The 15,177-nt window shown below is 38.9% G+C and overlaps 1 protein-coding gene across 1 annotated transcript in view; it reads left to right on the top strand.

Annotated features, from left to right (window-relative positions):
- The first annotated feature begins 1,515 nt into the window (after positions 1 to 1,515).
- LOC126457386 (esterase FE4-like) overlaps positions 1,516 to 15,177 on the top strand; it is a 105,999-nt gene continuing 92,337 nt past the window's right edge. Inside the window, exon 1 of the mRNA XM_050093649.1 lies at positions 1,516 to 1,596. Within this exon, the coding sequence (XP_049949606.1) occupies positions 1,537 to 1,596 (60 nt within the window). The 5' untranslated portion in view covers positions 1,516 to 1,536. The remainder of the gene's footprint in view (positions 1,597 to 15,177) is intronic.

The following is a 15,177-nucleotide window of genomic DNA, read 5'->3' as shown; positions in this document are numbered from 1 at the left end:
TGATGGATGAACGTGCTGGAAAGGTAGGGCGACTGCGTACGGCAACCACAGAGGGCAACGCGCAGCTAGTGCAGCAGGTGATCCAACAGCGGCCTCGGGTTTCCGTTCGCCGTGTTGCAGCTGCGGTCCAAATGACGCCAACGTCCACGTATCGTCTCATGCGCCGGAGTTTACACCTCTATCCATACAAAATTCAAACGCGGCAACCCCTCAGCGCCACTACCATTGCTGCACGAGAGACATTCGCTAACGATATAGTGCACAGGATTGATGACGGCGATATGCATGTGGGCAGCATTTGGTTTATTGACGAAGCTTATTTTTACCTGGACGGCTTCGTCAATAAACAGAACTGGCGCATATGGGGAACCGAAAAGCCCCATGTTGCAGTCCCATCGTCCCTGCATCCTCAAAAAGTACTGGTTTGGGCTGCCATTTCTTCCAAAGGAATCATTGGCCCATTTTTCAGATCCTAAACGATTACTGCATCACGCTATCTGGACATTCTTCGTGAATTTGTGGCGGTACGAACTGCCTTAGACGACACTGCGAACACCTCGTGGTTTATGCAAGATGGTGCCCGGCCACATCGCACGGCCGACGTCTTTAATTTCCTGAATGAATATTTCAATGATCGTGTGATTGCTTTGGGCTATCCGAAACATACAGGAGGCGGCATGGATTGGCCTCCCTATTCGCCAGACATGAACCCCTGTGACTTCTTTCTGTGGGAACACTTGAAAGACCAGGTGTACCGCCAGAATCCAGAAACAATTGAACAGCTGAAGCAGTACATCTCATCTGCAAGTGAAGCCATTCCGCCAGACACGTTGTCAAAGGTTTCGGGTAATTTCATTCAGAGACTACGCCATATTATTGCTACGCATGGTGGATATGTGGAAAATATCGTACTATAGAGTTTCCCAGACTGCAGCGCTATCTGTTGTTGAAAATTGTAACTACTGTAATTTCGAAAGTTTGTCTGCCTGAAAATGTACTGTTGTCCCAAGCATATTGCAACAAACGGTGTATTTCTAGTTTTTATTGCCGTTTCAAATATACCGGTCATTTTTGAAACACCCTGTAAGTTCATGGCTATTTTAAACTACTGTATGTAATTAGTTTTAGAAAAGCTTTTATTACATTCTTCATGCTATAATAGATGTTCATATGCCAGGATCTGAACACTGTGTGTTGAGAGAAGCTGAAAAGTGGTTAACTTACAGTACTTGCATTAATAGGAATGTGATTAAAATAAGGAATTTAATTTCTATATTTCATTATAAAAGAAGAAGTTGCTGTTAACTATCCATATGTCTGAGTGACTAGAGTCATTGGGGAAATTCAAGGCATTGCCTATACAAAGGTAGCATTAAGAGTTAGTAAGATTTGATATTTGAAATTAACCACTTTAAAACATTGCTTTTAAGTTTCATTTCAGTTGAACATTTTCAGGCACAAAGCAACTATGTCACTGTTCAAACATCCCTTGGCAGTCTTAGAGGTCAGGCAGAGCAGTCTGTATCAGGGCAAACTATGTATACTTTCAAAGGAGTGCCCTATGCAGAGCCTCCTGTTGGAACACTGCGTTTCCAGGTAAACAAATGGCTTTTCAAGCTCATTTCCATACTTTTTCCTTTATTCTGACTGTTACAGTATTTACTGTTTAATATTTTTATATTTATTTGAATTAATGCTTGATAATTACAAAAATAATCAGTTTTTTACATGTTTTGCCAATTTTCTGATACTTGTTGATATTGTGAATAATCTCAAGTAATCATCATAAAGGTGCATAATGCACACATCAAAAAAAGTTTTGCACCACTCCTGTTCCCAGAACTCCTCATGATAAATGTTGACTATGTATACTGTATCACAGACACAGTCCATTTCACTGTTCAGAGATATCACTAAACCCGCCAAAAGCATGAGCAGCACCTATTAGACAGAGGGGGTCTGATAGCCAATCAGTTCCAGTGATTCCACAAGGAAGGAGGTACACAGCTCGTGTTGTCTGTAGTTCAACCATGCCTAGACAGTCAATAGCATGCTTCAATTATGCCTGCATTGTTACTTTGTGCCAGGAAGGGCTCTCAACAAGGGAAGTTTCCAGGCATCTTGGAGTGAACCAAAGCGATGTTGTTCGGTCATGGAAGAGACACAAAGAGACAGAAACTGTCGATGACATGCCTCATTCAGGCATCCCAAGGGCTATTACTGCAGTGGATGACTGCTACCTGTGGATCATGGCTCAGAGGGACCCTGACAGCAGTTCCACCATCTTGAGTAATGCTTTTTGTGCAGTCACAGGATGTTGTGTTATGAATCAAACTGTGTGCAATAGGCTACATGATGCGCAACTTCACTCCCAACATCCGTGGTGAGATCCATCTTTTCAACCACGACACCATGCAGTGCTGAACAGATGGGCCCAACAACATCCCGAATGGACTGCTCAGGATTGGCATCACATTCTGTTCACTGATGAGTGTTGCATATGTTTTCAACTAGACAATCATCAGAGACATGCTTGGAGGCAACCTGGTCAGGCTAAATGCCTTAGACACACTGTCCAGCAACTGCAGCAAGGTCGAGGTTCCCTGCTGTTTTGGGGTGGCATTATGTGGGGCTGACAGATGTAGTTGGTGGTCATGGAAGGTGCTGTAATGGCTGTATGATACGTGAATGCCATCCTCTGACCAGTAGTGCAACCTTATCGGCAGCATATTCTCGAGGCATTCATCTTCATGGACTGACAATTCACACCCCCATCATGCGCATCTTGTGAATGACTTCTGTCAGGATAACAAAATCAGTCAACTAGAGTGGCCAGCATGTTCTCCAGACATGAATCCTATCGAATATGCCTGGGATCGATTGAAAAATGCTGTTTATGGATGACACGACCCACCAACCATGCTGAGGGATCTACACCAAATCTCCATTGAGGAATGAGACAATCTGGACCAACAGTGTCTTGATGTACTTGTGGATAATATGCCATGACGAATACAGGCATGCATCAATGCAAGAAGATGTGCTATTGTGTATTAGAGATACCAGTGTGTACATCAATCTGGACCACCACCTCTCAAGGTCTCGCTGAATGATGGTACAACATGCATTGTGTGGTTCTCATGAGCAATAAAAAGGGCAGAAATGATGTTTATGTTGATCTCTATTCCAATTTTCTGCAAAGGTTCTGGAAATCTTGAAAGTGAGGTGATGTAAAACTTTTTTTGATGTGTGTTCCTTAATTGACCTTAAAAGGTAATCTGAGACAATTTTCATCTATTGTACAATGTTAACTGTCAATGTGTTCTCAAAGAGCTTATCAGCACAGATGAGAATTTGACAAATGGAGACAAAATGTCAACAAGTGTGGAAGTTAGCTGTGACAACTAATATCATACTAGTTACACTGGACAATCTGGAAAGAAAACTAGTGATCATCTCCTATGAGCCTTTGTTTATCTGGCCTCAATAGCCAGAGACTGTGGTCATGTGTATGTGACTTGCATTTGCATGAGCGTGAGTGTGTGTGTCTGTTTTTCACAAAGGTCTTGTTTTCTGACACTATTTTTGTTGTGCCTATCTGCAACTCAGCATCTCTGCTACATGGTGAGTAGCAGCTATCCTTTTCATAATGTTGTTACATTCCATCCTTGATTTTCCTTTGTTTGATTTTGTCTACCTATTGATTAGATATTTGGCAGGTCTCCTAATGGCTCATTTTCATAGGTTTTTAACAATGTGTGCTGTTTTATTTATTTCTGTTCTATTCATTTATTTATTCATCCATAGACAATGTAAACTAATAAAAACTGTATATGTGTTGTCAACTGTTACCTAGGTATTAAGGTGAAGACTGTTGCTTGAAGCCTGCACATCCATCTCATGCCACAGGCAAACGTTAGTTTGCACAAAATATAATATATTGTCAACAAGAAACCATGCAAGTAAAGGCATAAGAAAGATCCTTGTAGAATCAGCAATCTGACCAGTTGTATTACTCATGGATGATTAATTTGCAAGGGCTGAGTCACCATTTTGGTTTCATTAGTGTGAACTTACCTTGTGAAATCTCATATGCAGACTCTTTGATCTGTGACATAGCTGTCCAGTTGGCTCCTGATCTGGAAACATGCACTGCTGCTCTCAAGTTGGACAACCCTACCTTGGGCAATATTTTGAAAATTGCTCATTCCTTGGGAATGGACTCTGATCAGTCATCCGTACCCTATCAGTGTGGGCAGTGGGATCTTCCTTCATCTCATGATTGTTTCACAGCACACCCATGTTTGGACTGCCCAGATCATTGGACACACTGCACCCATTGCGGCAAAATGGCCAGTCCCAAATTATCTGCCATAAACTGTCAGAACAATCAGACCCAGTTTCCCACATGTTTCAAGGGAAGGTGCATGAACTTCAAGTGATTCTTTAATGTCTCGATGTAGCTGGAGTGAAAGTCTAGGTTTCTCGGCTACTGCCAGAAGTGTAGCCCAACTGCCGGTTTTAACAGGTTCAGTCATTCCAGTCTTGTGAAAGCAATCGAGTTCCTGCTTAATGACCATCTGTAGGGAGATGGGAAGGGGTCATGTGAGATAGAAACAGGGTGTGCGTCTGAACACAAGCAGATATGAGCCTGGAAATCTGCGGCACACTCTAGGCTCAGCACAAGTGGAAACCTACCTACATCATGTATTGAGGACCTCCTCACAACACTGGCTGGTGGTGAATGTTTTTCTGAGACTGATTAGGCTGACACATATTTGCAGATTCTGCTAGATGAGAAGCCATAAAGCATCTTGGTTATCAACACTCCCTTCAGATGCTTGCCTTTTGGGATCTCTTCCACTCTGACAATTTTCCAGAGGTCCCTGAAACAGCTAGTCATGTCCATCCCTGCTTGTAGTCAGTACTTTGATAACTTAACTGTCACTGACACTATGCATCAGGACACCTATGCAACCTATTTACCACCATGCTTGATGGATGGCTCAAGTGCCATTTACACAAATGTCAGTTTTTCCAGAAACAAGTAGAATACCTTGGACACTTGCTCAACAAAGAAGGGATATAACCCCCTGACCACATTGTCATGGTTATTGACACCCCAGAAAGTTACAGGAACTGCAGGGTTGTTTGAGGAAGATGGATTATTATCATAAGTTTCTACCCACAAGTGGCTCAGATTATGCTGCTGTTAAACAAATCATAGAAGAAAGGCATTCACTACAGGTGGACAACTGTCTGTGAGCATGTTTTTACATAGCTGAAGCACCTGCTGCAGCATCTGCTGCCTTACACCCTTTTCCCCATCATGTCAACTGGTTTTAGCTGAAGATATCTCTCCATACGACTCTGGTGCAGTGGAGTGCTGGACATAGGAACAATGACAGTACTGAGGAACAGACTGCCTAAAGGTCAAAGACACTGACACCCACTCAAAAGAATGAGATAGAGAAAGAAGCTTTGATGATTATCTTTGCAATTAAGAAATTCCATATTTAGCCATTTTGGGCCAAGTTTACACTTATTACAGTCCACAGCCCATTGGTAGTGCTCTTTGGGACAAGTCCCAATTTTTGGAGCGGACAATACAATGGCTCCAGCATTAGGCATTTTACCTCAGCTCTTACAGTTAAACCATCCACAGCGTGACACACAGATGTCGATACACTATCTGCCTGCCTGTGTAACCAGACCTGGCCTGTAACTAGTTTAAGATCTCATGGTTGCACATAGATGTGGAATGATGAGATGCCTTGGATGGGATTTCCATTATGGCTGCTCAAATTGGTGCCATGACCCTATATTACACCTTGTCTTGCACTATGTGCTCCATGGATGGCCTTCATATTTTCCTAAGAGTGCCAGTCTGGAGCTCCAGGAACGGAATCCCCTCTCTCACTGGTTTTCATCATCACTGATGTTCTCCTGCTCAGCACTGATGCAAATGCTGTAGCCTCAAGTTTTACTACTCCTTCGTTGCAGGCAGTGGGGTATGTCACAGATTAAGGGTCTCATGTGTCAACGTACATACTGGCCAGGACTGAACAAGGACGTGGAGGACTTGGTATGCAGCTGTTTTGATTTCACCCGGCACACTACTACTCCACCTCAATCTTTTGTCCCCCAGCCAATCCCTCATCACCACTGGGACCACATTAATTTAAATTTCGCAGTCCTCTTTCTGGATTCCAAGTAGCTCACTGTCATAGATGCCTACTCTAACTGGTCATACGTGGTCAGCATGGTATCCACCATAGCAGGTGCACAGTTACCCAGATTATCATCATAGAAGGACTTCCCTGCACCACTGCGACAGATAATGGTCCTCAATTAATGGTGACAGCCTTCAACCAATTCTGCATTTCAAATGGCAGCAAATACCTCTTTAGTCTGCTGTTTCACCCAATCTCCAATAATGAGGCTCTCCAATAGTGAGGCAGAGTATATGGTGTGAGCATTAAACAGCAAATATTAAAAGCAGTGGGAACCATCGCCACTGTGGTTGCACTCATGACATTCCTGAGCGTGTATAGGACCACTCCCCATTCATGATTGTAGCTCAGCAGAGCTCCTCTGTGGATGGCAACTGAATACTCTCCTCTATCTCGCAGCCCCACAGCCACAGAAATTCTGCATCTGGTACATAGGGCACTATACTTTGAGCACAGCAGTGTGGACACACTCAAATGAGGTAAATGTTGCATGGATGCTGGCTATGATGGTTAACAACCTATGGCAATGCCTCATGATGGTTGGCACTTTGAGGGGTTTGGAGCACTTTTTTGTACAACCAGCTCCATCCAGACCTATCAACTGCATCTCCATTAGTTGCTGAATGAGACTTGCCAGTCCCATGACCGCATGACTTACACTTGCACCTCAGATTACCAGTGGCAGTTTACATAGATGGAAACATGAAGGTCAAGGCCTCACTGCAGCCACTGTACCCTCATCTGATGTCACCCATGCTGCTGCAACACATAATTGCTGGACATTTCCAGCTCCTCCCACCTGCCAGAGGGCTTCAGTGCTGAAACACCAATTGTGCCACATGTTCACCGCATTTCCCAAGTCGTTTCTTCCCCTACATGACCATTTCAGGAGGGAGCTGTCTGGTACCCTGCCCCAGGGGTTTTGAAAGCCCACTGGGAGACATGAACTGTAATGACAGCTAGTAAATGGCACTGCTACATCTGCAAGCACTGCTATAGCCACTGCAGCACTGGCCACAGAAGAATGCCCACCTTGCTGGCCTATCAGTGCTTACATCACTCTTTAAAGCTAGCACTGCAGTTCTGTCTTCAGCTGTGATCTTGCAGTGCCCTTGCATTGTTATCACTATACATCATTGTTTTGCTTGTAGAACTTGCCACACATTTGCTTTTCATTCTTGGATAGTCATTTGGACTTTTTATTCAATGTACTGTCTCCATTGTCCATCTTCCTCATGTAATTTTCCTCCCGTTCACATTTGGTAACTTCCTAATGACTTTGGAGAGAATAGAAAATTATTCAAAATTTTATTACTGTGTATAAGAATTAATCATGAATTGGAAAATACCTGCCAAAACAAAGAGCATGATATGTCAGTCATATTATCTGCCAATTTTGACCTATGGCTCAAAATGTTGGACCTGGATGAAGAAGGAACAGAGTAGAATACAAGCAACAAAGATGCACTTTCTATGAGGGATCCAGGGAAAGATGAGAAATTATAGGATAGGAAATGAAACAATACAAAATACACTTCAGATCGACCCCCTAAAGGAATCTATGGGGAAAAATAGGGTGAAATGATTTGGCCATATTAAAAGATGGACAAAGAAAGACTATAAAAAAGAGCTACTGAATGAACAGAATATGGAAGAAGACCAATTAGAAGACCACAAATGAGATGGGGAGACCAGCTGAAGGATGATGTGAATCAGAGATGACTAAAATGAGAGGAAATGCTGGACGCTAGAGTGTGGGAGAAAAGAGAAGACTTAAAGAAGCTTGGTGAACACCTTGCATAAGGAGAAACATTTAAGAAAGAAGAAGAAGAAAAGAAGAAGTCACTAAGTGCCGTTTAAGGAGAACAGAGGGATGAGACAAAATTTTATATCACGAAGAAGGAGCATGTGTGAATGTCCCTTGTGCAGACTGAGCTGGGGCAACCTGGAGCAAAAACAGTCCCTTGGACAGCTTCCTATGATTTTAATATTATCAGCCCCCACTAGCCACATAAGGAGATTTCAGTCATATGCTATTGCATTGGTTTTCCTTCATGAGCATGACCTGTTAGTAGCACCATACCACGATATCCATCCAGCGTTGGTAGGGTCTTTGCCTTTTTTGCTGAGGTGAATCCAAATGTTTCCATAGTTGCTTTGCTCCTTTTCTTGAGGTTGTAGTAGTACATCCAGTATTCATCCATGGTGATGAGGCAGCTAAAGAAAGCATCTGGATTGGCCTGACACAGCTGCAACATTTTCACACTGCAAGTTGGCAAGCTTTTTCAATGTGTGTGAGCAACCACAGAAACCTGTGGGCAGCAAGTTTTCTCATAGTCAAAATGTCAAGTAAGATGTTGAAAACTGATCAATGACTTATTTTTGGCTTTTTCCTCTATTGTCTTGTTTATTGGGACTACAGTCGCTTATTTGGAAGCCTATAAAATATTAATTGCATAAATTTCTTTAGGAGGGATAATTAAAAATTTATGATTAACCCTCAGGTAACTTGTAATCACATGATTTGGAACTCTCTAATGTCACACATTTCTCAACACTATTGGCACTTATGCCTATTAAATATTACAAAATCAATTTAGTGCATAACACTTAAAGAAGCTAATGGGCAACGTAACAATGCATTTGAATCTTCAGGAGATGTCATATATTTTCAATGCTTGGAATCACATACTAGCTATAGAAAGAAGAAGAGAAGTCATTTTGTTTGCACTGAATGGCTGTTTCTTGAGGTAAACATATATTTGTAATTTTCAAAAAGTATCCTGTTTTGAGGTCAGTACACTTTGTCCAACATTTCCCCATTCTCGTAATTCTAGGTGGCACTAATGTTCTGTACAAAAACAAACTCAAAATTGCAACGACAGTTCTAAGAGACACACTGAGTAAAATTGACAATCAAAAGGTGATTGTGATAGGCATGTCACATAGGCATGACCTTACAGCATATTCTGTTATAAACAAAGAGATCCAAAAGGCCAGCATGACATACAGACAGATTTGCCAAATGCTTCTTTTCTCAGCATAGATGACCTGGAAAGAAAACACTTTACAGCACATGGGGTGAATCTGAATAAAAGAGGCAAATCATTGGGTCAGAGATTTTTTCTGCTCAGGGACTGGGTGTTGTGTTGTCCTAATCATCATCATTTCATCCCCATCGATGCGCAGGTCACCGAAATGGCGTCAAATCGAAAGACCTGCACCAGGTGAACAGTCTACCCGATGGGAGGCCCTAGCCACACACATTTCATTTCATTTCATTACTCAGTCAGAGAATTGAAGTGTTCCTGGAAAGTGTTCATCATGGAAAAGAGAACTGTGACACTGTCCCATTGCCATAAGAAAAAAAGGCATGCAAAGCATTGTACACAGCCAGGGTTGTCAAAGGCTGGCAGAGTCCTTCTTTACCAGTTATCCAGAGGATGAGGAAACTGTCATTGTGTATCCATCTACACTCACAACAACTACAATAACAGCTGAGCACAATGAAGCTTCACCAGCAGAAGAAGAGGAAACAACTGTAATCCATCTGCACTCACAGCAACAATAGCAGTAGGTGACACAGAAACACCACCAAAAGAAAAAAAGGAAGCAACTGCAAGTGAAATGTGTTGTGTAACAAGCAGGTAAAAAATAGTGCCACCATTCCATCTGAAGGATTTTTTAGCTTCACGCACAAAGAGGAGGAAACCACTATGATAAGTGGAACTAAATGTTTAACAGTATTTCATCAAAATATACAACCTATAAAGAATACAGTTCAGCAACTAGAATTAGAATTGTAAAACTGGATTGCATCATTGTATTTATCACTGAACATTGGTGTTAAGGGAGACGAAATGGTATATTTTGCATTAATATCATATTTGACCTGTTCCTATAGTAGAAATTTCATGAAACACAGGGGTTCATGTAGTTATGTGAAAATAGGTATTACATTTAAAATCAGAAAGGTCCTTGTAGTGTTAAGTGAAAACAGACATTTCGAATTGTTGTTGTTGTTGTTGTGATCTTCAGTCCTAAGACTGGTTTGAAGCAGCTCTCCATGCTACTCTATCCTGTGCAAGCCTCTTCATCTCCCAGTACCTACTGCAACCTACATCCTTCTGAATCTGCTTAGTGTATTCATCTCTTGGTCTCCCTCTGCGATTTTTACCCTCCACGCTGCCCTCCAATGCTAAATTTGTGATCCCTTGATGCCTCAAAACATGTCCTACCAACCGATCCCTTCTTCTAGTCAAGTTGTGCCACAAACTTCTCTTCTCCCCAACCTATTCAATACCTCCTCATTACTTACGTGATCTACCCACCTTATCTTCAGCATCCTTCTGTAGCACCACATTTCGAAAACTTTATTCTCTTCTTGTCCAAACTGGTTATTGTCCATGTTTCACTTCCATACATGGCTACACTCCATACAAATACTTTCAGAAACGACTTCCTGACACTTAAATCTATACTCGATGTTAACAAATTTCTCTTCTTCGGAAACGATTTCCTTACCATTGCCAGTCTACATTTTATATCCTCTCTACTTCGACCATCATCAGTTATTTTACTCCCTAAATAGTGAAACTCCTTTACTACTTTAAGTGTGTCATTTCCTAATCTAATCCCCTCAGCATCACCCGATTTAATTTGACTACATTCCATTATCCTCGTTTTGCTTTTGTTGATGTTCATATTATATCCTCCTTTCACAACACTGTCCATTCCGTTCAACTACTCTTCCAAGTCCTTTGCTGTCTCTGACAGAATTACAATGTCATCGGTGAACCTCAAAGTTTTTACTTCTTCTCCATGAATTTTAATACCTACTCCGAATTTTTCTATTGTTTCCTTTACTTACATTTCGAATTATTTGCAGTTTAAATATCAGAAAAGAGCATGTCAAAAAAATTAATTGTATTTTGTTTCTATAGGTCCCCTAGTGGTACTATGGGCACATTTTATCAAAACTCAGTCAGATCTTGGACAAGGTATCTAGTCCAAAAATTAACATTCTCATATGTGGGTACTTAAATACCATCACAATGAAATCATGAATATTTAAAATAATTATAAATAGTAACTTAATGTTCATAAACAGTGCAAATGTAGCAATTTTGTGATATGATTAGAAAAGTGGAACTAACTGAAATACTGTAAGAGGAATGTTTATATTAATAAGAAGTATTGCAGAAACCTATGACTACATCCACACAATGTATATTATTCTATTGATGAATAAATAAATCAGTGAATTGATGCCTTAGATTGTGCACAATTCTAAAAGACCTGAAAAATATCCATTTACAGCTGACATAACACCAACTTTACGCTGAAAATGTGTTTCAGCAACAAATTACTTCAAATATGGTAATCAACTTTTACTGCAATTCTCCGATTGGTGCGGGGGAAACTGTCCTCTGTGCTTTCACTTTTCACTCATCTGGTGTAGAAGTCTTGTGTAGCATTGATTTCACCTTTTCTTTGCTTTCCAACCATCCGCTTCCTTCCTTCCTTACCTGTCTCCACTGGTGAAGTGACAGATCCATGTCTCACCTACAGTTACAGATTAGTACACAGAATCAGATAAATTCTTGAAGTTCATTCTTCATGTAAAATGTAGATCACTGCATACTTCCTTTAGCTATGCCTATCGTGTCAGCTGTCTCATAGTCCTTAATAACTACTTGTCCAGCAGCATGTTATGCAGTTTTTCAGCTTTTCATCTGTGGTTGCAGCTTTAGGACATGCTACATATGAATGTTCTTTTTAAAAATTAAGGAAGGTGAAATGTTTTGTTTAAAATGAAGAAATAAAAATAGATTAGAAAAACATTTCCTGCACCTTTGAAAGATACTTAAAATCACCCTCAGTAAATGAGATGCTGATTTGGAATTTAAAGTTTAGTGTTTAACTTAGAGTCCTATAATTTTGTCTGGTGTATTATGTAGGCTGTACAGCCTGCTGTTATGTGGCTTTAACACATTTATGTTATATGTTTACAAAGATGTAAAGAAGTTACAACAATTTCAGTCTCAAAAATTTTTCCTCAGAGAATCCTTCAAATATCAGGTAAGAGAATTTGCATCCCCAATTGCCACCTCATTTACTGTAGATGATTTTGAAAATCATTCAAAGATGCATCAAATGTTTCTCTAATTTATTTAATTTAATTCTTGTCAGACATATCACTTCACAAAATAATTTCTTTCTTTTTTTTTTTTTCAAAAATTTATTTTCATGTTTTGCTAAGAAATCTGTTCTTGAAACGTATTAAATATAATACTTGATTTGAAACAAGCCATTTTATAAATCAAATATCATACCAATCCAATTTCCTGAGTGCAAAATAACTACACCTGGAAGAGCCAATCTTTTTGGCACCTCATTTGCTTTCACAGTATCTTCCATTAAAAAATGTTCTCAATTCAGTACTCGATTCAAAGCCATTTTTACAGTTAAATATCACACAAATGCAACTTTTAATGCATGAAACAGCTAAGCCTTGAAGAGATGAACTATTTGACACTTCATTTACATAAGCAGCAGCAGCTTTTTGTGAAATATTTCAATGTTCACTCAAATCACTAACTAAACTTTTCATAATTACCATAATTTCTTTCAGGCAATTTTTTTATTGCAAACTATTTGATACTCTATTTGTTCAATTCCCACTGTTTGTCTGGCTATGAAAATTTGGACAAGAATCCATAGTGCAATTTTCCCTCAAATTTTTCTTAATTACCCAAATTATTTTCAAGCAGATTAAATGTTCTTTTGCAAAGCTAGATTTCATGCTGCTCAATTTGGTACCTCATTTTTCCACTTCTTATTCTTTGTTTGGCTAGGAAAATTCAAACAAAAACCTTTTGTGTAGTTTACAGGGAGACATGTTTTTGTTATACTCAAGGAGTTACCCAATGAAGCCACATCTGAATCATCACCAATTCCTTAACTATAGGGAACAAAGAAGCAAACTCCTCATAAAGCTTCATCAACTTTGGGTAAATTTCTGCTATGAGTAACTTGTCTGAAATAAAGATTTTTATGACAGCACAATATTACAGTTCATCTTCTTGATACATGTGCAGCATAAGTACTTCAAAGAGTGATAGAAACAAAATTATCCCACCAATCAACTGGACACAAGTCCTGCATTATTGTGCAACATGTACCAACACATAGGTAACAATAAATTTATTAATATAAATGCATTTTTTGGAGAAGCTGAGAAATTATCTGTCTTTCTTAATATCAATAAACTAAAGTAAGAATGGCAAGTTCAGCAAGGAAACCCAGATTTCAGGAAAAGTTTCAAACAGCCTCTTCTATTATAAAACAAAATAAATGCATACTGCATTCAGTGTTGTGACAGCACATGGTAAAGGAGTAAGTCTATAAACAGTTTGCAAAGTGAAAAATAAAGTTTCAGAAGCTTTGGATGAACTAAAATTTGTCTGATTAAGGATTGCATCGAGAGTCTAACATCACCAGTACTTAACATTATAAATAAATCATTCAATCAGGTTTGATTTGCTGTGTTTTGCAAAAATAATAGCAACTATTTAAATGACTGAATTTATGAGCTATTTCAGTAAATAAAATCCACTTTACAATGACCAATTTGGGATCCCATTAGGGAAAGACACTGAACTGGCAACAGTATACCTCACTAAACATGTCCAAAAAGCATTGGACAAATGGGACTGTTTGACAGATATATTCCTTGGTCTTGGATCACAAAATACTTTAAGTAAGTTAGAAGGACTGGAAATAAAGGGGGCAGGATGGAAAAATGGGTCCAATCATACCTAGAAAATTAAACATATAGCAAGTACATCTAACTGTATTGAAAAACGTAATTCTGACCCTAATACAGGAGTGGCACAGTGTAATCTGCTAGGTCCAGTTCTCTTCCTACTTTACATTAATGGCTTCCCACAAAGCATCAGGGATGGGCAAAAAATATTGTCTGCAAATAACTCGAATGTACTGATCACTGACAAGCCACCACAAATATTAAGAGAGAAATCTGAAGAAACACTTAGCACTGTGTATAACTCAGCAGTAAACAATAAAATTACACTTAATACAAAGAAAATGAGCACTCTGATGTTACTCATAAACAAAAAAACAAATTTTAAGAACTGAAAATAAATAATGAATTCATATAATGTAAGGAAAGCACAAAATTTCTTGGAATGCATGTTGACTATCAATTAAAGTGGGAAGTAAATGCAAAAATACTTAATAATGGAATCACTACAGTACGTTATGCACTTCAAATTTAACATAAAAAAATACTGACTGCTGTGTTGAAATTTATTTAGTACATGGTTATGAAACTTGAAATAGCTATAACTTACGTCTAGAGAGAAAAACAAAATTAGAACTGAGAAAAGTTTATTGTACCATGCCATCAAATTATATAGAAAATTAACACAGTTTGTAAAGGACATGGACACTATCTGCTCTTTCAAAAGAGAACTACAAAATATTTACTAAATAAATTTTTATATGATAATGAAGTATCTGAATTGAAACAGATTACTTAATCTAAGAAGTTCTGTGTTATAATATATATATGGAAATAATATGAATTTAAGACTAAAAACAAATGTAATTATATTAAAAGAAAATTTATTGTCAATTTTTGTGTAAGAAATTATTTTTAAGCTGTTAATTTTTCAATGTTTTTAATGATGACATGTTTACAGGATTAATAAAGAAATCAATCAGTCAATAAATGGTGTCATATTTAGGATGAATTTTTATTGTACAAAAACAATTGTTCATAGTAAATCATCTTTGTTTCAGAAGCCAACTAGTATGTATAATTTATTAGCATAAGAAAATTATAGAAAAAGTGAGTCTTACTAAGTTGTTCAATAGAGCCTTTAGAACTTACAAAAATAACTTATAGTAAATAGTCATT

Source organism: Schistocerca serialis, chromosome 1 (assembly GCF_023864345.2).
Source record: "Schistocerca serialis cubense isolate TAMUIC-IGC-003099 chromosome 1, iqSchSeri2.2, whole genome shotgun sequence".
NCBI classification, from domain to species: domain Eukaryota; kingdom Metazoa; phylum Arthropoda; class Insecta; order Orthoptera; family Acrididae; genus Schistocerca; species Schistocerca serialis.
Note: the sequence above shows the minus strand (reverse complement) of the source record. Positions and strands in the feature narration are given on the sequence as shown.